The following is a 26,069-nucleotide window of genomic DNA, read 5'->3' on the forward strand; positions in this document are numbered from 1 at the left end:
CTCGTTGCTGAAGACGAAGAAGAGGGAGACTTTCTACTCCTTCAGGGAAACCCGGAAACAGGGCTGGTGCCTGAAATGATGGAAGTAACTGAGGAAACTCCAACTTCCATTTTTCCGGTGCTGATCCCACAACCTCCACTGATCTGAGACGTTCTGAACGATCAACGGCAGGTGTGCCCCCCAGACGCTACAACCAGGACGAATTCATCTGGCAGCAAATTGTACGAGGTCTGGACGATTGTCGACAAGAACTCCAGAAACTCTCGCCCGTGGAATGGCGAGCTCACAGAGAGGGGGAATGTAAGGGGCTGAAGCACCGTAGGAGTCGAGGGGGAGTTGCCTTCCTGGCTCCATGCCCGGAACCATCGAGCAGGGTATTAGATTCCCCGGAGGATGCTTTAGGGGACTGGATGGTAACCAGGAACAGGAAGAGGTCAGGAATGGGAGCAAGAGATCTGCGCGCGCTTTCAGCAGAGCAGCGTGGAGAAGAGAAGGAGAAGGACGCTGACACAGGAGCAAAGAGCAGACAGGTGCAGCGGTTGGAGACTGAGAGACCGCGGACACTGGTGGTGTGCAGTGAGTATGTGAGGCCTGTCACTGCACCGCCAGGAAGGCTGTTGAATCCCCTCCTTGAGGAGACCATGCCCCATAGACAGACCACATACCTCGACAAGACGCTCCCTAGCAGAGAGACCAGAACATATGCTGAGACGCTCCACTGTGACCAAGGGGTGTACAGTAACGAGACACTGACCTGCAGAGAGACTGTGTGAGGCAGAGTCCCTGACCCTGGTGTGAGAACACCGCTGTCATAGCAGAGGCGAGGACCTTGAGCACAGGGGGATAGCGCCATCTTTCTACCCCTTGGGCTCCCGCATAAACCCCCCATTCTACAGCTGGACTATTTCAAGGACCCCAGAGACACAGGACATCAAGCACCGCTGGTGCCTCGGTGCTAATGTTGGACAAGAGGATCCCTCCAATCAAGACCCCCGGAACTGATAAGTTTGCCTCACCAGAGAATAACTTTTTCTACTGTTTTAACCCTGTATATTTCTCCTTCTGTCAAAATAACCCTATCACATTATTTTCTCTGTTATACTGTATGTTTACCAGTATTATCCCGTGTAAATAAACCTCCCCTTTTACTGTTGGTCTGCCTGTTCCGTGGTGACATATATCTCTCCTGCACGTTATTACACTGGCATGAACAACCCCTTTAAGCCACCGTAATACACTTTGGATCTATCATTTCAGTATGGCGTGACTGACTTTTTGTCAGCTTTCCCTTCGGGACCATTGCCAAAAAATAATTGATGTTGAACGATTTAGTCCAGGTCTTTTTGGGTTATTAACTAGTGATGAGTGAACGTGCTCGGATAAGGTGTTATCCGGGTACTAACCAAGTGACTTTGGCGTTCTCGAAAAATATGTTCGAATCCCTGCAGTTGCTGTTCGACAGCCGCAACACATGCAGGAGTAACCTGTTTGTTAGGCTATCCCTGCATGTGTTGCGGCTGTCGATCAGCCTCGAGACATGCAACCACAGGGATTTGAACATATTTTTTGAGCACGCCGAAGTCACTCGGTTAGCACTTGAGCATGCTCAGATAACACCTCATCCGAGCACTTTCTCTCATCACTAATACTAACCCTTCATTGCCAGTTTAAAAATAAAAATTATGAAAGAGCATTTATGAAAACAAAGTGGTAAACTAAAGATGAAAGACGTTTCCTTTAAATCATAGATAGAAATGTTCCTTTTCCACCCATCTCTGACCATGCCATGACTGCTACCTGTCTGAGTGTCACCCCTGGCTGATTTCTCTTCTGTAGCAATGGTCTCCTCCATGTGACAGCACTCTATTTAGCCATGTATCATTCCTCCAGATATTATTTCCCAACTGCAGGGTTGCCGTGCTCGTTATTTAACAAAAACAGAAATACAAAATCTGGTTGTTTCTTCTAAGGTTAGGTATAGGTAATCCCAAAATTTCCATCAATTATGCACAGTCCACAAAGGGTATGAGTCAACCCGCGTTTGATAGCATTGGAAGGATGTAGTTGGACTGATCATCTTCTAGTTCCTCATGGGTGTGTTCACTAATCACAGCGATCCCAGAGATGACAATCTGTAATGGCATTGTTTATCTTGTTCATTGTCATGAATGTTATTAGGACTAATGATATTTCTTTTCTTAGGCCTGCAGGTACTATACTTCCCACTGGCATGTAGTGAATTTCAAGTATGAACAATACTCCGGAGACCTCCGTCAGCTGCTTCAGTAAGTGCTCCATCACTGGCAAATATACCTGTGCCGCAGTCATAATGGCTGCACATGGTATTATATCGATGTTGTACTGTCATTACAGTTGTAAGCTCTGACCACCTAAGACTTACAAGTCTATTTTTGTCCCAGTACGGATTATTATTTTTTTATTTTTTTTTAATTAAATTAAAAAAAAGTACATTTGAAGGACTGCAAATATCAACTTAATTGGATGGGTGCCTGTTTGATTTAGTGGTTGTCCTGAAAAGAAAGAAAGCATGCAGCAGGTAACAAAGCACTGACACATGATTTAGATGCTAACAATCAGCTCATCTTGTTCCAGTGTATTATGATATAAACAGTGCAGTAAAAGTAGAGCATGTTATAGTGCGCAGCGTAGATAATGAAGCTGAACAGCGTGGCAAGAGCTTTAGTTCAGTTCATAAGATGCATGGCACAATTCTGCCACATAAATCAGCGCCGTCTCATCTTGGCATGCAGACAGTGCCCTCCAGCAGTCTGACACAGTCAGCTTGGAAAATTTTTAGGTTAGTTGGGCTGATCATAAAATATTTGGGTCACTTTTGTGTCTCCTCTATATGTAGAATCGTTGCTGCTTTGTACATGCATTGTTCTGTTTTTTTCTATCTGTGACATGGTGTCACGAGTGTGTCATGTCCTTCTGGGAGATCTGGGGTTAGGCGGTCTTTACGTACTGTAAATTGCAGAACTTTCATTTAGCCTGTGCGTTTTGTTCTTCATAGTAAATGGACTTCGTTTCCTTTGCCGCTGAAGAGGTTAAAGACTCTTTGTATGCCGCTTAGAGACATGTAGCTCCATCTAACAGCTGCTCCTGATCTGCTGGTTTTCTCTCTATAAAACCTGGCCAGACCATCTCATCCCAGCCTGTGCAAGTTTTACTTTCTAGTTTGCTGGAGTTGCTGTGCTGAAGTTGGAGTTCGTAGTTGCTGCTGGAGATTGTTGTCTGCTGTTTTTGGGTGTATGCTCTGTCCTTTATCCTATTCCCATTTGGTTTGTACCTTTCTATCCTTCCCTTTATTCCTCTCTACTCATGGTGAGGGTTTTTGAATGTAAGTTGCTTTTTGTTTTCACTGTTTGCCTTACATATATGTCCCAGGCCTTCTGGAGGAAAGGGCGGTGACAGATTAGGACATTAACAGGAATATAGTGAGGTTGGAGACGCAGACCTCTCTATTTTTAAGTGTACCCCAGGGACAGGGATAGTTAGGGTACCAGTTCTAGGGACAGTTTGAGTCCCCCCCACACCCTCTTCCTTAACAAAGACTGTTACAACGTGACATTACCGCAGTATGCACTGAAAGTTATATAATAATTAATATTTTGGTTGCTGCCTTAGAAATCCCCAGATTGAGGGCTTCCTCTATTCTTAGCATGTCATTGAATGGTATTGTCTAATTCCTGGCGTTCGTGTTATTTAATGGCAAAATTAATATATGCACACATGAAGGTCATCATACATAAAAGTTTAATTTAAAGAGGACTTGTCTCCAGATCAAAAGTGACCTGTTTTTGCACTTACTTTAATCATGTTGTTCCCAAGTATTTCAATTTGTATTTTATTTAAATCTCCCATACAGATCCAGAGATAAAGGCCTTTTTATTTAGTGCAATTTTTTATATTGTTTACCAAGAGAGTGTGGCCCATAGGGTAATAATGCAAAGCAGCCTTAAGACACACCCAGAGAGAATTCTGTGAGCCGCGCCCTCTTGTAAAGATCATAAAAATTAGCCATATATCTCTGGATCCATATGGCGGATTGAAAAATAAATACAAAACAGAACACGTACGGGAGCATTAGGAATAAAATAAGAGCTAAAACGGCCAAATCTGTCCTGGTGGCAGGTCCTCTTTAACGGTTACTCAACACAACTATCCAATGATCTGTGTGAATAATTCAGTACACTGATCAATCTGTGAGACAATGCCTGTCGCCTTTTGTGATATATTATCAATTTTGTGTATTCTTCATAATACAATAATTCTGTGGCATATTTCCTACAATTCTACATTGTAACATTCCTCTGTTATCACTACAAAAAATTTATGAACAAACTGATAGCTGGGTGATATTACATTGAAATGTGTCCTTCTTAGGCTATGTTCACATGCTGCGTTTTTGCAGCGCTTTTTTCAGTTTTTTTTATACACATTTTCAACTGTTTCACAGTACCAGCAAAGTCAATGAGATTTCAGAAATCTCATGCACATACCTTGGGTTATTTTCCTGACTGTTTTGTGAGGCAGTGAACGGTGTCATATGTAAGGGTCGCTATGTGTCCCCCGGAATGTGCTCAGAAGCGTATTAGATCCGCTGGAGTGCCTTGTGTTACAGCAAGTTGCCTGTGAGTCACAAGGCGGAATAAAAGTGAGTGTGAACTTGGGCAAGTTATGTGACCAAGGAATTGTTCAGGAAAACCAAGTATGGGCTTTTATTTTTGAAACGGACTGCAGGAAGGTAGTGGGGCCAGTCCATTTCCTCCAGCCCAGATCTTATAAGTGGCCTATGGCCACAGAGTCTGGAGGAAAGGAAAAAAGATCCTACAAGAGGGTTTTGGGTGTGTCAGTCTTGGTCCTACAAGCAGACAGAGCAGTTAGTCTGCAGAGCATTCCCTGTGTGGGGCAACACAGGGCCAAGCGGAGCCAAAGTGTCTGGCACCCCCTGCGTACACGGCAGTGCAGTCACTCACGGCAACCGGTCCTGGACTGTTTTGTGTACAGCATGCTGTGCACTGTGTGAGTGTTGGACATTAAACACGTTTTGTTTTGTACTTGCTTGGGTCACTGCCTCATCACTGCACAGCGAGGACACCGCTGCATTACATTTGTTATAGGAGTTTGGTTGTTGTAAAATGCAGCATGTCACTTCTTTCAGCAAAAATTAAGAAAAAAACGCAGGTATCAAGTGTTTGTTGCATTTTTGGTGCCAAAACCTGATGAAGTTGAATCAGATTATTTTTTTATGCACTAAACTTTAGCAGCATGCACAAGAGACAAATGTACCCTGACAAAAAACGCATTAATAAAAACGCACCAAAAACTAAGCAAAAAAAGCAGCAAAACCTGATTTTTGTAAGCAGCTTAAATGCAGCTTAAACGTTGCTTGAAAAAAACCTCTAAAAAGCGCAACATGTGAACAGAGCCTTAGAGTTGATAAGAATAACCTCTTTACGACCTCCGCTGTACTAGTACTGCAGAGGTCGATTCAGTCCCTTTGATGTGAGCTCCGACGCTGAGCCGATCGTGCTATGGCAACTTCTAGACTTCCATGGAGACTATTGAAGCATGCCAAAGTAAAAAGAAAATGTTTTTAAAAATATAAAAAAAAAATATAAGAGTTCAAATCACCCCCCTTTCGCCCCATTCAAAATAAAACAATAAGAGAAACCAAACATGCACATATTAGGTATTGCCGCGTTCAGAATCGCCCGATCTATCAACACAAAAAAAGATTAACCTGATCACTAAACGGCATAGTGAAAAAAAGTCAAAACGCTAGAAGTACGTTTTTTTGGTCGCCACGACATTGCATTAAAATGCAATAATGGGCGACCAAAAGATCATATCTGCACCAAAATGGTACCAATAAAAATCAGCCCGGCACACAAAAAAATAAGCCCTACGGGTATCGTAAAGTGGTGCGTTTTTTTTTTTTTTTTTAACAAACTTTTTATTTCTTTTCACCACTTAAATAAAAAGGAACCTAGACAACTTTGGTGTCTATGAACTCGTAATGACCTGGAGAATCATAATGGCAGGTCATGTTAAAACCAATGATGTACAACTCATCCCGCAAAAAGCAGCCCTCACACAGCCATATTGACCAAAAAATAAAAAGGTTATGGCTCTGGGAAGAAGGGGAGGGAAAACAGAAACGCAAAAATAAAAAAGGTCAGGGTCTTGAAGGGGTTAAAGGGAAAGGCCGCGGAATTGTAAATACGGCCAGGGAAGAGACTTTTCCAGGTAAATTAGTGGAAAAAGTTTAATTCAAACTTGAAAAAACTTTTTAAACTAATTTCCCTAGAAAAGTCTCTTCAGTGGCAGTGCTCACAAGTTCCACAGCTTTTCCCTTTAATCCTACCTAGTCTTCTCTTCTGCAGCCAAAATCTTCAGCATGGCATCCTGGGTGCCTGTAGCGTCTACTAGGGCACTAAATGTCATGATGTTACGATGCACTCCCTGACACGCCTAGTTACTAGGCCATACACAATGTCATGACGTTACAAGGCTTAATAAATGCCAAAGTCGCCCAGGATAAAGCCTGCATGACTGGACACTGCCCTTGCCAGCTGCCACGGAGAAGCAGGCAAGATGCAATCTTTGTGCTCAACTCTAGTCCTTATATACTCTGATATTGTCCACTCCGTACGGAGAATGAATACTCACCTTGACCATGAGAATGACAACACTATTAATTTATTCAAGAGATAAAAGAAATGGCACAATGTAGAATCCTAAGAAAAAATACCCCAGATTTCTATAGAAAATGCAGTCATTTACTAAAACACATACAATGCTTGCAAACGTATTCACCCCCTTGGATTTTAACCTATTGATTTACATTACAACTTGTGTTTAAACATTTTTGTAATCCAATTTGTGTGTGGTGTAAGCTTTCTTTTTTTTTTGCGGTTTTTAAGCGTTTTTACCGGCAAAACGCTTAAAAGAAGCATCCCATTCATTTTAATGAATTCTGCACTTTTTGTGCATATTGATGCGTTTTTTCCACGAAAAAAGCGCATCGCGGTAAAAAAAACACAGCATGCTCATTAATTTTGCGGAAAAATCCGCATTTCTAACTATATTCTATGAGACTGGGGACGCTCCGAAAAATAACACGTGTTTTTTGTCAGGAATTTTCTGCATACATGGGTACATAGCATAATATGGTGAAGTAAAATGAGAAAAAAAAAATATATATACACTGTATAGATAAATTAATAGGATCAAATAACTAAAAATTGGCATGTGTGATGAAGCCCTTAATATTTTCTGGTGCATGCAATTACCGTACATTCATAAGTCACATGCATAGTGAAAGGAAATCCACCTGTGTGCAGTCTAAGTGTTATATGGTCTGTCAGTAAATACACTCCTTTTCTGAAAGGCTAGAAAGGCTGCAATACTGTAAGAGTGTGTGCACACGCTGCGGATTCTGCTGCGGATTGATCCACGTGGATTTTGCAAAATCCGGTTTATCTGCGGATTCTGCTGCGGTTTATCACCTCTACAATGGAGGAGATGGTAAACCGCAGCAGAATCCGCAGAAAGACATGTTAATTCTTTCTGCGGATTATAAACTGCAGCAAATCCGTGTGGAAAAATCCACACCGTCTGCACTGCGGTTTCCATTTCTCATACGATATTATGGTACTGTACACCGCAGCAGAAACTGCTGCGGATCCACAGGGCCAAAACCACTGCGGATCTGCAGCAGAATCCGCAGAGTGTGCACACACCCTAAAGGGGAGGGCCACGCTGCGGATACCTGCGTGTTAGAGCCGGAACTGTCGGGGCTGCGTCTCCTGTTACTGGGGGGAAGCAGAAAGAAGCCGGACCAACCTCTTGATCCAGGGAGGCGGGGAGAAACAGAAAAGCGCGTGTAGCAGCGGGGAGATAAAAGGGAAAAGGGCGCGAAGCAGGGGAGTTCGGCGCCAATAGAGTGCAGAGCGGTGAGAGGCGCTTCCCCTTCCCCGACCACAGAGTATCGGTGCTGCATCAAGCCACATAGAGAGAGCCCCCGTCGCCTGCAGAGGGGCCGCTCTAGAGCAGAGCTGTGCACACAGAGCAGAGCCATGCACACAAAACAGCAGCCAGAGAGAGGAGTGCTCCATCCAGGGAGCACCAACATCGTCCAGGCCAGCGTCCGCCATCTCCCACCGCCAGCAGCAGGGACCAGAGAGGGAGAGGAACGTGCAGTGTGTGCCCAGTGGCTACAGAGAACGTGCAGTGTGCCGGTGACTACCAGAGAGAAAGGTGCCGTACGTTAAGTGTCCGTGAGTACTGCACATGTGCCACCTAAGAGGGCCCGCATACGGGACTGACACTTGCACCCTGACATTACCAGTGAATATTTGCCCAGACACTTGTGCCCTGACTTCTCCAGTGTATATTTGTAGAGTCACGTTGTGCTCGTACAGGACTGTGGCTCGTACCCTTGTTGGCCACTGCAACATGTGGACTAGGGCCCAGTGGAAGGTACTCACAGGACCCCTTTCTGGAAAAGATACCGTGCAAGCCGTTGTCGGCGCTATTCACTTCATAGACTTAGGAACCACTGACCTTAATCAGAACTGCTGTTATTTGTACTGTCGTTCTTCAACTTACAATATCCTTTGCCATCTGAACTGTTTAATCCCCTGTTTAACCCTTTACCTCCCTGCGATGATACCCCAGAGCACCATCAAATCCATTATCATCGAATGAAAAGAATATGGTGCCACAAAAAAACTGCCAAGAGAGGACTGGCCACCAAACTCTCAGTCCAAACAAGGAGGGCATTAATCATAGCGGCAGCACAGAGACCAACGGTAACCCTGAAGGAGCTGCAGCGTTCCCAAGCAGAGACTGGAGTATTTGTCCATATGACCACAAAAAGCCATACACTTCATGGAGGAAAAGTGGCCAGAAAAAAGCTTTTACTTACACACAAATTATAAGGTTCACTTTGAGTTTGCCAAAAAAAAAAAAGTGGGAGACTCCTCAAATGTATGACGGAAGGTGCTGTGTTCAGATGAGACCAAAAATGAACTTTTTGGCCACCAAGGTAAATACTATGTCTGTCTCTAAATCAGCACAGCTCATCACCAGAAGAACACCAGGCTCTCAGGTAAACATAGTGGTGGCAGCATCATGCTGTGGGGATGTTTTTTGACAGCAGAAACAGAGAAAATGGTGCAAAATACAGGGATATTCTTGAGAAAAAATTGTTTCTGTCTGTCAATGATTTGAGAATAGGGAGGAGGTTCACCTTTCAACAAGATAATAACCCAGAGCATACTGATAAAGCAACAATTGAGTGGTTTAAGGGAAACATGTATATGTTTTGGAGTGGCCTGGTCTAGTTAAAGCCCAGACCTTAATCCAACTGAGAATCTGTGGTAAGACTTGAAAATTGCTGTTCATGAGAGAAAACCATCTAACTTGAAGTAGCTGGAGCAGTTTTGTCTTGAGGAATTGGCTAAAATCCTAATGGAAAGATGTGGAAAACTCATAGAGACATATCTAAAGTGACTCAAAGCTGTTATTGATGAAACATGAGGCTCTACAAAGTACTGACTTTAAGGGGGTGAATAGTTATGCACACTGACATTTTCAGTTATTTTGTCAAATGTTCAGTTGTAGGCATGTTCTTTGCACAAACTGATGCAAACCCTAAAAAAACAAGTGACATTCCAGGTTGTAAGATAGCAAAACATGAAAAATACCTGGGGAGGGGGATACTTTTGCAAGTCACTGTAAATTGTAAGTGGTGACAGGTCATTCTCAATCTACTGGGCACCATAACGTTCTCTTCTTAAAAGTCAAGATAGAGAATAGAGTGCTACTGGAAATGACTAACGATTAAGGAGCTATTTTCTACCTAGATATAAATAATATGATTATAATATTCTGCCTCCTTTTTCTTTTCGCATAGAAATGAATCTAAGAACGAAAAGCTTCCCTCACATTCTTTCGAAATTGACCATGAAGAAGCTGATAAGGATGAGGTAAACCAAATTCTATTCCAGATACTTGAATAATGAGCTCTCCTCATCAGCTCGTGATAAAACAGATAAATGCAAATATGCATTGTTCTTGGGTTTCTTGAAAAAAAACTTACATTTTTCTTATCTCATTCAGGATACCACGTCCCTGTCGTCTTCGAAAGGAGGTGGAGGAGGAGGGTCAGGAGTTTTCAAATCTGGCTGGCTGTATAAAGGGAATTTTAATAGCACTGTGAACAATAGCATTACTGTACGGGTAAGTAGACGGCATTACTATGCCTTTGTCTAAGCAGAACTGACAGCCCCCTCAGTTTGAGGATAGTTGTATATCATTATGTAAAGTGTCTCTGTTCGGTTGTCGAGACTTTGTCTTTAGATCGGTCTGTAGTAGAATTCTTCTACTAAATAAACATTTCTCTTTCTTTCAGTCCTTCAAAAAACGTTTCTTCCAGTTGACTCAGCTTTCTGATAACTCTTACATTATGAATTTTTACAAAGATGAAAAAATCTCTAAGGAACCAAAAGGCTGCATATTCTTAGACTCGTGTACAGGCGTTATCCAGGTTGGTGTTAGTGGAGCTTCCGTTCATGGTGGTGTGGGAATAACCTTATAATTAATGTATAAATAGGAAATTCATAAACATTATTTGGTCTTTTACTGGTTACAAATGAATTGAGCAATTAGTATTTTTAATTTTTTATATCATCTCCATAGACCTTCCCTTACTCTGCTGTTAATGAATAACACATCAATAAGTCATATACTATTTTACCGCAGTTTTACCAATGGCAGAAGTGTGTTTGCCTCATAGAATATTTTGGAGGTGTCTTAATACATAGAACATACTGAAACTTATCATTTGTGCACATTTACTCTTTATTGCTGCTGTACTGAATTACGGTACATACCAGCATCAAGATACTTATGGCATGTAAAACTCTGTGGGCATGCTATGTACATTTATGCCCATTTTGATATTGACAGGCACCACATGGACTAAAGTATTGGGCACCTAGACATTACACCTACAGGAGCTTTTATTTAATTCATCACTCCACAGAACACACATCAACACTTCCAGAGTCCAGTGGCGGTGTTCTTTACACCACTCCATCCTCTACCTGGCATTGTGCTTAATGATGTAATACTTGCATGTAGCTATTAATCCATGGAAACCCATACCACAAAGCTCTGAGCTCACAGTTTCGGTTCTGTAGTTAATGTAACATTACTGGGCAACCTCTTCATAATTGATAAAGTACCCCACATAAAATGTAAAAAAAAATTGCATACTCACTTCCTGGATTGGCGCCATTGCATTGAAGTTAGCACTATGTCTCCCAGCAGTCATATGGCATTACTATATGATGTGACAGCTGCAGATAATCAGCACCTGCTGATCGATTACAGCCTTCACTATTCAATCAGATTGGATGTGTTATGATAGTGTAACAACTCACTTGAGAAAATAGATAACACACTACAAACTACAGCTGAGCCTTCCGCTTCCTTTAGAAAGTAGAGATACTGTGCCTGTAGTCCCTAGTGGTTCCGGCGTGGCCCTACCATCAGAGTAGGTGATGGCGACTCGGACCTATGCTGCCTGAAACATCGTGTAAATCTTCACGTTCCTCCTAAAAGAACTGAAGAGCAGAGCAGAGTGCAAATTACCTACAGAAGAGAAAGTGTGCTGAAATAGAATGAGATTTTAGAGTGAGTAAAACATACCACAAAATAAAAAATGCAGCTTTATGTTAGAAAATGTACTGCCTACTTTCTAAAAAGAAACAGACGATAGGTGCAGGGTAAAGCTCATAAACAGCAAAGATATAAACTTTAGCTGATCGTTTACTGACTGGCTTAAACTACATCAGGAGAAAAAAACAGAAGGGGAAAGTATATAAAGCCGCACCCGAAAGGTGACAGGGCAGACAATTGAGTAAATGGAAACATGTTACCCTAAAAAGACTGCAGCAAGGCTAACAGATATTAAACACCCAGTAAAAAGGTGTATCTGCTGTGGCTTGGCGGACGAAGAAGCTGACCACAAAGCACAGGCTCAAAGCTTTGAACACAAAAGAATGACAGGATGTCCCGTATGATGAAATACTCAAATTCTGCAGCCAAGCAACAGTTGCCGATTACCTGCAGCATATACAAATAAATTTATATAATTTATACAATGTGATTTTCTGAATTTGATTTTTGATATTCTATCTCTCAATGTTAAAATTAACCTACACTTAAATTTATAGATTGTTCATGTCTTTGTCAATGGACAAACATACAAAATCAGCAAGGGATCAAATAATTATTTCCTTCACCGTAGCTGATGCCCAGTCTTGTTCCACTTGATATAGAGATCTGGCTGTAGAAGTCAATGGGGTATACACGTATATGTGGCGGCCTCGCTACTGACAATGATATCTGATCCTTTACTGCTTTTTGTAGCTTTTCTCATGACCAAAAGATGTGGACTACAAAAGAACTCTTTTCTGTAATGTCACATGTGACTGGATACACCGCCTCCAGCAGGGCGAATTTCTATAACACCCGTGAACCTGGATATACCTCCTCCAGCAGGGCGAATTTAAACAGAGTTAAGGGTAACACCGGGGAAACCGTTACAATGGTGGGCCCTACAATAGGGAATGGAGACGTGGAGACCTCCTGCACTCCCCTGAGTCAGTGTCCCTACACTCCTGACGATCCCTAGGCAGGTTCCGCACCTGGCGACGAGCTGGATACCTCAGATCCCTAGCTCGCCCTGCACCTATCCTTTTCAAGTGGACTGGACGGTGCAGAAACTAATCCCACCACTGCACTAATACACACACAAGGAAAGTCACAAACAGGGAAAAACACCACTTAGCTTTGCTCTGTTGCTATTGCTCCCAGCAACAGAGTACAACACCAAAGTTCAGCTTCAACCCTGAAGCTCGACACCTGAATTCAGCTTCCTCCTGAAGCTATTACACCAGAGCTCCCCTGAGCTGCCAGGAACTCCTCTCTGTAGTTCCTTCCTTCACCAGACTTGGTTGGAAATGAGCAATATCACCAACAGTGAGTGAGACCACCTGCAACTCCTTTATAGGTAGGAGCCAGGGAATCCACCTGCTTCATAATCACGTGCAATAACACTAGCGGCCACCAGGGGCAACTAAACTAAAGTAACCAGAGTGCAATGACCCAACGGCCACCGGGGGCAAAACTAGAACTAAAACAACCACAGTGTAATGACCCTAATGGCTACCGGGGGCAAAACTAACTTTAAGCAAACAGCTTAAAGGAAAAAAAAAGGTTACTTGTGCAAAATTTGTCATAATCCAACCTGGATCATGACAGTTTCTACTGATCAGGGTCCTTTAAATGGACAGAGGAAAATATATTTTCTAACACAACCCCTGTAAGTGTAGGGTACCAGTCCTATTATCAATCAGTCAGCAAGGAAAAAGGATCCAGCATGAAAGATGAAATCCCGGGTGATTAAAACTTAACATTTGGTACTAGTAGTTAAAACACTCTCTAGAGAAAATTCTGAGCACAGGTAGCGGACCCACAATGAATAAGGCTGGGTTCACATTAGCGTTTGAGTCCGCAGCGTATCATCTGCAAACGCTTGCAAAAATGAATGCAAAATGCATGTTTACGCATCGTTTTTATGCGCATCATCTTGCGCATGACTGAAAAAAACCGCTGCGTGTGCATGCGTTTGTATGCGTTTGCGTTGTTTAAGCACATGCATTCAATATGACATCAGACAAAAATGGGCGTGTCTCATGGGATTTCTATTTACATTTTGAAGAATGCATGTGTATCGAACGCATGTGTACCCATGTCCTTGCGTAGCAATGCGTTCCCATAGACAGCAATGCGTTTTTTTAATGCACTCATCTGCATGCACATGCCTGCACATATTTGACGGATTTTTGACGCCTCAAAAAATGCAACATGTTGCGTTCGCCGCACACCACGAAATGACGCATGCGTACGCAAAAGCATGCGAACGCATGCAAACGCATGTCCCTGCGTACACCATGTTAAATATATGTACGCATGACGCATGCGGATCTATGCGGATCAAACGCTGCGCACACAGACGCAAATGTGAAACCAGCCTTAGACTTCAATATTTTCTCTATGGAGTATTTTAACTACTAATAATAAATGTTAAAGGGAGCCAACTAAGTGCCTCTGCTTGGTGTTTCATGGTGCGTCCAATCTATATATATATATAAAAATGAGTGTATGTATGTGTATCAGCCACGCCCACTCCATATAGCAACCAATCACTAAGTATCTTTCATTTCATCAGAGCTGTTTAAAAGAAGCTGAGCTGTGATTGGTTGCTATGAGCAACAATTTTCCTTGGAGATAGTTGTGGTAACTGAGGCCTATTATTCTTATCATTTATATGGTGTTATCATCCTTCTGTAAAGCTGGAAATAACAATTTTTTACTGTGGCGACATAGACCCCCCTCTGACACAGACTGCAGGGGGAGCCCAGTATCACCCAGGATAGGATTAGATACATGGCTCAGCAGACTGTATCACATAGGAAAGAATTAGATACTCAGCCCAGTATCACACAGGATAGGATTAGATACACAGCTCAGCAGACAGTATCACACAGGATAGGATTAGATGCACGGCTCAGCAGTCAGTAACACAGGATAGGATTAGCTACTCGGCTCAGCAGACAGTATCACACAAAATAGGATTAGATACACAGCTGAGCAACAGGATGTGCCAAAGGAGATGACATTTTAATTCCAAGAATTCCACTCATTCCATCTGATTTGCCTTTTGATTTTAAACACCTCCAGTTTCCTGTTCGACTGGCATTTGCAATGTTCATTAACAAGGCTCAGGGACAGTCCTTGAAAGTAGTAGGGATGGATTTGCAATCTCCATGCTTTTCTCATGGTCAACTTTACGTGGCCTGTTCAAGAGTTGGAACTGCCAAAAATCTGTTCATCTTTGCACCGAAAGGAAAAACCAAAAATGTTGTTTATCCAAAGTCTCTTGAATGAGTTGAAAATAAACTACTATCAATACTTAGGTAATCGTTTAGTTAATTTGTGTTGCAAATCTGTAGTGTTGAATATGTGATGTGAAATGTTTTTATGTGCAATATAATCATTATAATTTGTTATAGCTAACCACAGTTAGTTACTATGCCCTGGCAACGCCGGGCTCTTCAGCTAGCCATTTATATACATGTTCACACCTGCTAGTTTTCCCTCAATCTCGAACTCCCCCTCCTCTTTGATTGATAGCTCTGGTTTCAAAGAGCCATAGAAGGGTGGTTATAGATGGCAAACAAGCAGGTGGGAAGGTGTTTATAAATCATTGGCCGCACCGTTAAGCACCAAGTGCCTGTACTTTGTTTGGACAGTCATTCTGTGCTGTCAGAGTCCCTTTAAATTTTACTCACCTGGGATTGCATTTTTTCGCACTGGATCCTTTTTGCTTGCTGTTCAGTTATTTAAAGAGTTGCTCTGACCTGATCTGTGCGAGGTGTCCTGGAACTTCAGATTGTAAACACCCAGTTTGGTGAGCCGACAGAACCGATTTTTTTTTTTGTGTATACTGCAGTCTTATTTAGATTACAGTAATGTGGAAGATCTGATAGTCTAATGCTTATTATTAGTAGTCAACCATCTTCTCCTTATTAAATGGGGATCATTAGTGTTATTTGTGAGCTAAGAGATCTTTTAGGTTTGGGGATATGTTGAGGCAGTTTTACATCAGTCACTCTTCCGATCTTGTTGTCATAGTCCACCATAGCCTGTCTGCCTATCAGTGTTCCCCAACTCCAGTCCTCAAGGCTCACCATCTGATCATGTTTTCAGGATTTCCTTTGTATTGCACAGGTGACTGAATTATTGCCTGTGCAGGTGATGCAATTATCACGTAACCTGTTGGTGGGCCTCGAAGACTGGAATTAGGGAACGCTGTGCCAAATCACAGACAGGTTGCTTGCGACTCATATTGAAGTATATAAGGGGCAAAGTCACTCCATTCTGCAACCAGTGGTCACATCGCAGTAGGTTTGGGGCTTCTATGTATGTATTTAGTAGTGAATTTTTCAGAGAAAATGGTTTCTTCGACAGAGGTCAGAAAATGCAACAGCAGATTCCTTTCTAAATGAGAAGAAAGCCTTCCAGGTTATCTATCTGATGTCTAATTTGAGTATGGATTGTTTTTCCCTTTCTGTTTATCTCAGAATAAACAGCTTAGGAAGCATGCCTTCGAGCTAAAAATGAATGATCTGACATACTTTGTGCTGGCAGCTGAAACTGAGCAGGATATGGATGACTGGATATCTACTCTCAACAAAATCTTACAAATAAATCCTGAAGGAGCTATTCCAGAGAGGAAGAGTGCAGATTTATCCGATCACAAACTCGGTACAAGCAAAATTTTTATTCAGTCTAATTATTTCCAGTGACAGGAATCAATGTTATATGGCTCATTTGGCTGTGTCACTTCATTTTATGGTAATTGAATTCTCTGAGCAATATGTCAATAAGAGGAAATCTGTGTAATGCCGGATCCCCAGTAGTCCGATACATGTGCTCATACTCTAACTGTAGCATCCAGCAATGTAGGACACGGAGATAAGATAAAATAGATAGATAGATAGATAGATAGATAGATAGATAGATAGATAGATAGATAGATAGATATGGGATGGGTAGATAGATTTATAGATAATTAGATATGAAATGCAGTTACAAAATTAATCATCACTCATTGTAAATTAAGTTTGTTAGCAAAATGTACAAACTTCCTGAAGTTTGCATTAAGCTAAATCAAACAAGAAAAATGTAAATATCCAACACAAGTAATATAACAAGTGGTTTCTGCAAATTCATCACAAAATGCCACTTTTAGTGATTACTGCAGTCACAGAATTATTCACCTCCTGAACATTATCCCACATTGTCACTTCGGTAACTCTGACAACTTCTCAGCGATGTCCTACCCACTGCCCTTGCCGCTCTACTCACTGCGTTTGCCGCTCTGCTCCTCCCCATGTCAGGCCATCTTGCTGAGCTGCCTCTTACAGTACTCCACCACTGCTTCTTCCGGAATACTGGATGGGGACTATACTACTACTGATGGCATGCAGGTGAGTAGTATAGTCCTCATCCTCTAGTCTTAGAATATCAGTTCATCTTGACTTCCTAAGTCCCAGTAGGACTGATATAGATCTCTACATATGGCCTCTGGGATTCATTTCTTCATGATCTTGGTGTCTTCTGCAACACAGGAAAAGGTTCATTGTCCATTTTTATTCTTCCTTGTATACATCCTTGAATCTGCAATAGCACTTTTTCTGTCAAGTGAGCACATCCCTGCACCTACTGTTCTCCCATGCTCTATGCCGGTTAAACCCTATTTTGTGCTATTGTCTTTCAGTTTTTTTCCCATTAGAATTCTGGTGTATACGCTTTGATGAATTAGGGCCTAACTGTTCCTACAGTTACAGTTGGAAGCAGAATTCATGGGTTCAAAACAAAAAGAATGCTGCTACACTAGCCGGACGAGGCAGGAAGAGGAAGATGTCTTTGGCTGCTACAAGATTTTTGAGGAGACAGGAGCTCAAAAACCCAGTAAATTATATGCAATTAAAGAAGCACCCCCATCAAAATTTTTATTCTCTTAATATTTTGCAGTCATATTATAAAGCACCATGTACTTACAATTGCTCATTTTGCCATTCTACCCAGTTAATTCTTCTCTTTTATATTATTTCTATTACTTCACGTGATTAAAAATGGACTAGCTGAATGCTTCTAAGCTCTATGTAGAAACAGGAGGTCAATTTTCCCTATATGACTCATCGGTCACTGCAAAAGGCAATGGAGGGGTGGAGCAGCTGGGTCAGGAGTTAAAGAGGGGAATGATTTTCGCAGTGACAAGATACTTTCTATTTCTATATAGAGCAGAAAAAAAGAGAAGAAATAACTGGGTAAAAAAGTAAAATGAGCAATTGTAAGTACACAAAGCTATAGAATATGATGATTGCTATTTATTAAAAAGATAAAAACTTTGATGGGAGCAGTGCTTATTTAAAGTAGCTGTCAAGCTTACACTACTATTTTTGGAATCTTCTCTTCTATCTGTAGTGACAGTGCACTCGTATGCCAATACTTTACTTCATTCAGTACTATCCTGATTACAGTTATGTTTTACTTCACAATGTTCCTATAAAGATAACACTTCAGGTGAGTGCCTATCGTAGACAACTTCCACCCCCATCATACTTATGGTGGTTTCTGTTATGCAAGTTCCTTCTTCTTGTGTTTTTTTCTGTAATAAAAAAAACCCTTAAGTGACGACACAAGGCCTAAAGCTAGATTTGGTGACAGCAGGCCTTGAGGTTCCAGTTTGCACAGGAGGGCGCATACTAAATGCTGTGTGCCAGACTGCAAGATGTACATCTCTACTGTCCAAACAGCCTCTACACCTCTAATACACTCAAAACTATTCATTGTTGTTTATACATGTGTTTTTTATGTAATCCCTTTTCACATTTACAGCATCATGGAATCAGAGGTGCTTTAAAAATAAATAAAAACAACTATACAAATAAGTCTGAGAAATTTTTGGATTCTACTTCCTGAACCAATTAATCAAAACAGGACCAGTCAAAGGGGCTCTACTAACTACCAAAGACACTTGCCTTGAAGGGGGTAAATAATTCTGAGACTGGAGTAGTCAGTAGAAGTGGCATGTTGTGATGAATGTGGAGAAACCAGTTGTTACATTAGTTTTTAGATATTTCGGTAATTGTTCTTTTTTTATAGGAGTATTGAAAACCACGAAAAGTTTGTAACTGTTACATAGGTAAACTAATTTAATATGGAGGTTCAATGAAACGTGGGCACTCATGTAACGTGTAACATGTCTTTTACTTCAGAAGACCTGGGACAAGCTCTCCGAAACTATGATGCTCAACATGAAGAAGCAGACTGTGTAGACAACTCCCAGCACCCTGACCTAGCCAAGGTAAGGCACAACTCTGATCTGTAATAGCAAGTGCAAATAGTAAGATCATGAATATCTGCTTCCTTCTCTCCGTATTGAAATGGATGATCTTGAACATAAATATAAGCAATCGCTATGAATTTACTTTTATACACCATATTGTAGATACGGACACTAGATACTGCAAAATTATTAGAGATACAATACTCAGTCCCAAGATCAGTTATTTATGCATACAATGTCTGGAAAATATCCATATACACTTATGAAGATATATTCCATGTATCACGCCACATTTCGTGCTAACTTCGTACAACCCTCCACAAGATTGTAGAGCTGCAGTCAATTCTAAAAATCTAAGGTACTGAAGATCCTCCTTCACAAATCTTTATTGACCCCAGTGTACACATAAGAGAAAAATAATGCAGAAAAAACATTCAACGTTTGCAGGACCGAGCACCTTGGCTTCATAAAAGGCCCACTGTGGCCGTAATGTCTCAAGTTTTTACTGCATTATTTTTCTCTTATTTGTACACTTGGTCCCTTGGAGTTTTGGAATTGACTGCAGATATCCATATACACTGCTGTGCTGTCACGAGTGTGTCACGTCCTCCTGGGAGATTTGGGATTAGAAGATGACTATGTATTGTGAATTGCATTTAGCCTGTGTGTTTGTGTCCTGAAGAGGTTAACGACCCTTTCTATGCTGGTCAGAAACATGCAGCTCCATTTCAGCTGCTTCTGATCTTGTCATTACGTTTCCCTATAAATCCTGGCCAGACTTTCTCCTCCTTGCCAGTGAAAGCTTTGCTCCCTATCTCCTTGGAGATGCTGTGCTGAATTGGAGATCCTGAGATCCTTATTATTGCTGGAGATTGTTTTGTGCTGTTTTTGAGTGTATGCTTTTCCTCACTGTCCTATTCCCATTTGGTTGGTACATTCTTACCCTTTCCTATATACTGCTCTACCTTTGGTGAGTGATTGTATGTTTGTTGCTATCTGTTATCCCTGTCTGTCTTACGTGTTGATACACTAGCATCTCTGTCCCGTGCCTCCTGAGGGAGGCCGAGGGGATAGCTTAGGGAATAACTGGAAGGCTGATGACTAGTGATGAGCGAGTATACTCGTTGCTCGGGTTTCCCCGAGCATGCTCGAGTTTCCCCGAGCATGCTCGGGTGTCCTCCAAGTATTTTACAGTAGAGTGCTCGGAGATTTAGTGTTTGTTGATACAGCTGCATGATTTGCGGCTGCTCGACTGCTGAATACATGTGTGGAATTCCTAACAAGCAGGCAATCCTCATATGTATTCAGCCTGTCTAGCAGCCACAAAGCATGCAGCTGAGACAACGAAAACTAAATCTCTGAGCACGCTCGGGAAAACCCAAGTAACGAGTATACTAGATTATCACTACTGGTGACCCAAACCTCCTCACCTTTAGAGGTACCTTTGGGTGCAAGGATAGTTAAGGCCCCAGTCCTAGACACGGTTCAGGGCCCCTTTTACTAATCATGGACAGTCGCAGCGTGACATGTGCTCAGTTGCCCACATTTTTATCTGTGAATATTGAGCTTACAATCGGTCTACCTTCAGTCGCCGAGGAATCACTGATTTTTAGATCGTGAAGTGGCTGCTGGTCATGTGAATTTTCTATGTGCCAGTTCCTTTTGTTCTGCAAACTAACACAATTGGTGATAGAGAACGATCGCTAAATGTATTATAACAGGGCTAAATGGCAGTCTACAATGATATCCAGTAGCCAATTGCAATACACGCTTCTGTGTATGCCTCTCCTTTAACTCTTTAACAACTGAAGATTGGTATGGCTTCAGGTTCAGCGATTTCACTGCACATCAGCATGTTAATCTGCTGACATGCGCCTGCTGGGATAATTTTGACATTAATTTCCTTGGGCTTCTCATAATCCTTTCTTGGATGTCTTCAAAAACAAAGGGTGTCAAGCTGATATTTTGTGAATTAAAGAACATCAGATAATGCAATCTAAAACTAAGGTTCAACAATTGAGTCAAAGATGGTTGGTCATTTAAAGCAAATGTATCATCAGATAATTACTGCTTTAAATGTTAAACCCTATTTTTTAAAACTTTTTGTTGATTATTTATTCTCCAGGTCTCTAATTATAATAAAAAAAAATAAATTCTGAAATGTTGCCCTTTATGCCATGACTTCTGACACAGGGCCACACTGTTCACAATAGGGGACGGTCATAGCGCCCCTTTACTGCACAGGTCACAAAGAATATCTAGAAAACTCTTCCATAGAAATCAATGAACATTTTCAGTCTGTTGTTACCTTTGGTCCTTATAGCTACATATTTTGAATGCCGTCAACTGGGCTCAGGAAGATGGCAGCAACCATGCTCAAGTACAACAATAGAATAAAAATAGGAAATAAAGACCTACCTGGGAATGCCTACAAAACTCACAGAATCATTTTTTTTTTTTCATAAATTGGCAAAGCATTACCTTTGCAACTTTCGTGGCCTGGCTTGCAGGCTATTCCAAAGAAGACAGAACGTTATATTATGAATAGAGATCTGCAATTAACAGTTTCTCTGTATGGCTCAGTTGGTGAAAAGTTTAATTTATCTTAAAGGGACTCTGTCAGCACGATTTCAAACCTCAAAGTATTTCTATGTTCATGTAGTTTCCACAAGAAGTCCAGCAATACCTTTACCTAGACTGTCTTTTCTTCAGCTACTGAGAAATCAGTGTTTGAATTGATATAAAAATGAGGCTGTAGATCTGAAGCCTCTGTCACTCCAGCTCTGTTCCACAACCAGCACCGCTTCCTCCTCCTGCACCAAGCCCTAGGCCGCGCCATGGGTACATTAAAGCTCCCTAGTTTGCATATAAACAAAAATAGTTTCTTTTTCTTCAAATGTAATGGTAACATGTATATGCCTGGTATGATTTTTATAGAGACTTAGTTACCTATATAAATGTTTAAGTTTAATTTTCACTTTGGGGATGACAGTCTGCTTTTAATAACTTAGGAAAGCAGCATATTAAATCTCCTGCTATCTTTTCTAGTACCTTTCAGAAACAGATACAACAATAAGAACTGCCAGGAACTGTGAGCGTAACAATCTGTTTTCCTTAGACCCCGATCTTTGTGTAAGTAACTGAACCCTATGTGCTATCATTTCATCCAGCATTTATTGTAACTTAACACATATGTATAGAACCGTATGGTAATTAGTGCTAAATATGTATGGAAACATTGCCAGTGTGTTTTCCTCTTTGTTATTGATTTGTTATGGGAAGGCAATCCCATAGAACAATGGAAGTTTGCCAGACAACCCCACAGATGACAGTGACATACCTGTAGGGACAGAAGCCATTGTCTTCTTCGCTAATCTCCTTCTGTTATCATTTTTAGGTAACAAAGCTGCAGAATTCAGCAAGTGACTCTGTGCTCAAACCCTTCGAGGAAAAGACAACTAAGAAGATTATAATATCTTGTAAATCGCTAAGTCTGAACCTACAGGCCTGCATCAAAGAGAATGAGAATGAGCCCGTAACCAATGTATGTGAAAAGATTCTTCTTTCAAAAATCAATATGGCATCACTGCTATGATGGCGTATATTAGAATCCTGTTGTTAAAATTAGCCTTCCTCACAATACCCGTCCAAGTTGTGCACTCCGGAAAACATCAAAGGCATTTTTCTATCTTTATAAACGATAATGGATCACATGATGTCCTTTATTCTGAACACGTGGATATTTCCTCCTAACCCAGAATTTAGGGCGTCACAAATTCCCTACCTGCTCTTTCTACTGCTCTCCCTTTCCGTGGAGGATGTGTGTTTCCGGAGCCGTAGCCAGGCTTTCAGTTTGCTGCCCTGTTTCTACTGTATGTTCAATTTGTTTTTATTAATCAGTATTGGAAACACAAAAAACACAACATTTGATCAAATAATATTATGATCAAATAAGTCACGCTGGACTTAACAAAGCTTGTAAACATAACAGTGTTCATGCGGAAATATAAATGGGTCGCTCAACATTGCAGCTGCATTAAAAAAAAACTACCTAAATTTTCATATCAGCAAATGAAGAATTATTCTGAAAATTCCAACATAGAGGTTAGAAAGAGAAAGAGGGAGATAATCCATAGGAGTAAAAGTAAAAAGAAGGAAGAGGAAAAAAAATTAGAGGAAGGGGGGAGAGTTAGAAGGCAGAAGAGGGATGAAAGAGAGTGGGTTAACAAGGAGAAGGGGTATGGAAAAAGGGAGGGAGGGGAAGATGAGGGAAATGAGGTGACAATCTTGAGGTAAGCACACAGCACCACCCAGGACCACTTCCATGTGAGCACAACCCATCTATTGGAATAGTTTATAAAAATCCACTGAGTCCTGAAACAGGATCCAGTCGCTGCACAATCTCCTAAATCTATCACCGTGTCCAGAGCTTTCGGCTGTGAGTTCTTCCATCCTACAAATATTAACCATCTCAGCAAACCATTCCGACATTAGGGGTGTGTGGGTTGTTCTCCAATGTCTTGGAATCGCTGACCGCGCTGCAGTCAAATTAAATCGGAGACTATCTTTCTTTTGGGAACCAATTGAAGAGGGAAAAATAGAAAGAAGAGCAATCTTAGGGCTGAACTCCAAACTTTTACTCCTAACCAAAAAGTAATTTGAAAAAACCTTTTCCCAGAATGGTTTGATTCTACTGCAATCCTACCATATGTGTATCATATTACCGCTATCTCTTCCACATCGCCAACATGTGTCAGGAACAAATGGAAAAATAGCATGCAATTTTGAGGGATAATTATACCTTCTTGTGCTGCCTTGTTTCTAAATACCCTGGCCAAGTTAAAGTGGCTTTTTAGTGCCCCTGGAGCTCAAACCCAAAGTCCATGCCTTGGTTTCCTCCCTTGGGTACCTACTAGCTATTCCCCTTGGGAGCATATTGTGTAGTGTCAGCGAGTAAAAGAGCAGTGTCTTGGTATCAGATCTGTGTTGCCTATAAATAATTATAGCGTTACCGTACCCTTTGTAATGCTGGGCATCCTGATAGCTATCAGTTGAAACAATATCTATGAGAGGTGATTGAAATCTTGAAAACTGTAGTCCTTTACATACAAACACTATATAATAACACCGTCCCATTAGCTTTTCTATTTTTTCAGCTATTGCTACACATTAAAGGTGAGTTATTTGGTTACCATTTTTGATCAGAAAAAGTATAAGCCATCTACCAGCGGCAAAGTGATTCCATTGGAATAACTCTATTGACTCAACCTCGTTATGAGCCTAGCCAGGTCTCAAATGAATTGGGAAGGAAATAAAATGCAGCTTAGGGTCCCGTTTCACTTAGCGACTCACCAGCGATCCTGACAATGATACAACCTGGAAAGGATCACTAGTGCATCACTAAACGGTTGCTAGTAAGCTGTCAAACAGGCAGATCTCACCAGCGATGCAGCAACGATCCGGCGATCCGTATAGCGACCTCGGCGGTCGTTAGTACCTTGTCACACAGCAGCTTTTCTGACGATTCCCACCTGCGTCCCTGAGTTCTGCGTCACCAACGAGGTCGATCATCAGCGTCAAACACAGCAATCCATGCTGGCCAGCGGGATGCCAACAACGAAAAAATGGCCCAGGGCATTCGAGCTCGATTAGCGATATCCAGCGTGGGGGCAACCATAATCCCCAATGCAAAAAATATTGCACACTTCTTTAAATACCCTTATATTTTTCTGCATAGGTGTTTATATTGGTACTTCTACCTACAGTTAGCCCTGGCAGCAAATAAAACTGAGTTGCACAAATCTGATCAAGGTACAGTATTTTGCGGATTATAAGATGTACCCCAAATTTTGAGGAGGAAAATAGGAAAAAAAGTTTTTTTTTAATAAAATGGCGGTGCTTCTTGTAATCCATGCGTCTTATTGCTTACCGGGGTTGGTGGCTGTGGTGACGCGGGGTCCCAGGGTTGCTGCTGGAGGAAGCAAGAGTGGATGAGGGGGTGTTCCGATGTGCGCCGCTGCGGGTGTTTGGTGGTGCGGGGTCTCTGCTGACATTTTGTGAAAGCCCAGAGCCCCCGCACTTACATGGTTTACTGTGCTGTGGACTCTGGGAAAATGGCTGCTGAGGCATGAGCATATGGAGATCAACTATTTATATGTGCATTTAGATCTTTCAAAGACAAGTCCAGCAATGCCTTTACAAGTCCATTGCTCCTTTAATGAGAAATCAGTGTTTGAATTAATGTGCAAATGAGGCTGAAAATCTTAAGCCTCTGTCACTCCAGCTCTATTTCACACCCACAGCCTCTTCCTCCCTCTTGACTGACAGCCTCTATACTGTGTGGCTACAGGCAAAAGATATGTCAGTCAACCTGAAGGAGGCTGTGCTGGATGGGGAATAGAGCTGGAGTGACTGGGGCTTCAGATCTACCATATCCATTTGTACATTTGATTTCAATTCAAATGCTTATTTTTTCTCTAATGGAGGAACAGACAGGACATGAAAAGGTACTGCTGGACTTGTCTTTCACAGAACGACATGCGAATATTCATAGTTTGGGGTGTGAAATTCTGCGGACAGATTCCCTTTAAGCTACAATATCTTTAGGCGGCACAGTTTTCTATGTTTTTTATTCTTTTTTTTGTACTTTAGCTAATTTAACAGTTATGTTATGCAAACAATAAAGTGTTGAATCAGGAGCAGTGACAAATAGCTGTTTCATATCCTTTTAATGGAACAAATTATTTTAGTATTGAAAACTTGCTGAGAAAAATTGTAATAACTTTAGTGGAGGAGGTTGAAGGTAGTTACTAATAGGATAGGATATCTGTGGAATCTGCTATGAGTGTAGTCTGTGTATCCATTATAAATTATATAAAGTGTTTATAAACCCAATTCCGTTGCATGAAGCTATAGGAATGCTGGAGGAAAAAAAAAGTTGGCATGAATTGGTAAAATGAAAGTGTTTTATTAAAACCAATATTGTGGAAACATCTGTGGAAAGACAGCAAAGCACTCCCTGCAGTATAAAAGTACTTGTAATCCACTC

At 41.4% G+C, this 26,069-nt stretch overlaps 1 protein-coding gene across 6 annotated transcripts in view; it reads left to right on the top strand.

Moving 5' to 3' along the window:
* Positions 1 to 26,069, top strand: part of DOCK10 (dedicator of cytokinesis 10) — a 387,536-nt gene that overhangs the window by 171,055 nt on the left and 190,412 nt on the right. For 5 of the 6 annotated variants that reach the window (XM_073579093.1, XM_073579089.1, XM_073579094.1 and 2 more), the window contains exons 4-11: positions 2,203 to 2,285; positions 9,947 to 10,019; positions 10,153 to 10,272; positions 10,445 to 10,579; positions 16,248 to 16,431; positions 18,951 to 19,039; positions 22,070 to 22,153; positions 22,419 to 22,565. In XM_073579093.1, the coding sequence (XP_073435194.1) occupies positions 2,203 to 2,285; positions 9,947 to 10,019; positions 10,153 to 10,272; positions 10,445 to 10,579; positions 16,248 to 16,431; positions 18,951 to 19,039; positions 22,070 to 22,153; positions 22,419 to 22,565 (915 nt within the window). The remainder of the gene's footprint in view (positions 1 to 2,202; positions 2,286 to 9,946; positions 10,020 to 10,152; positions 10,273 to 10,444; positions 10,580 to 16,247; positions 16,432 to 18,950; positions 19,040 to 22,069; positions 22,154 to 22,418; positions 22,566 to 26,069) is intronic. The other variant, XM_073579090.1, reaches the window with a different exon arrangement.

This window comes from Dendrobates tinctorius, unplaced genomic scaffold (genome assembly GCF_039654945.1).
Source record: "Dendrobates tinctorius isolate UK_male_01 unplaced genomic scaffold, ASM3965494v1 ptg000060l, whole genome shotgun sequence".
NCBI lineage: Eukaryota > Metazoa > Chordata > Amphibia > Anura > Dendrobatidae > Dendrobates > Dendrobates tinctorius.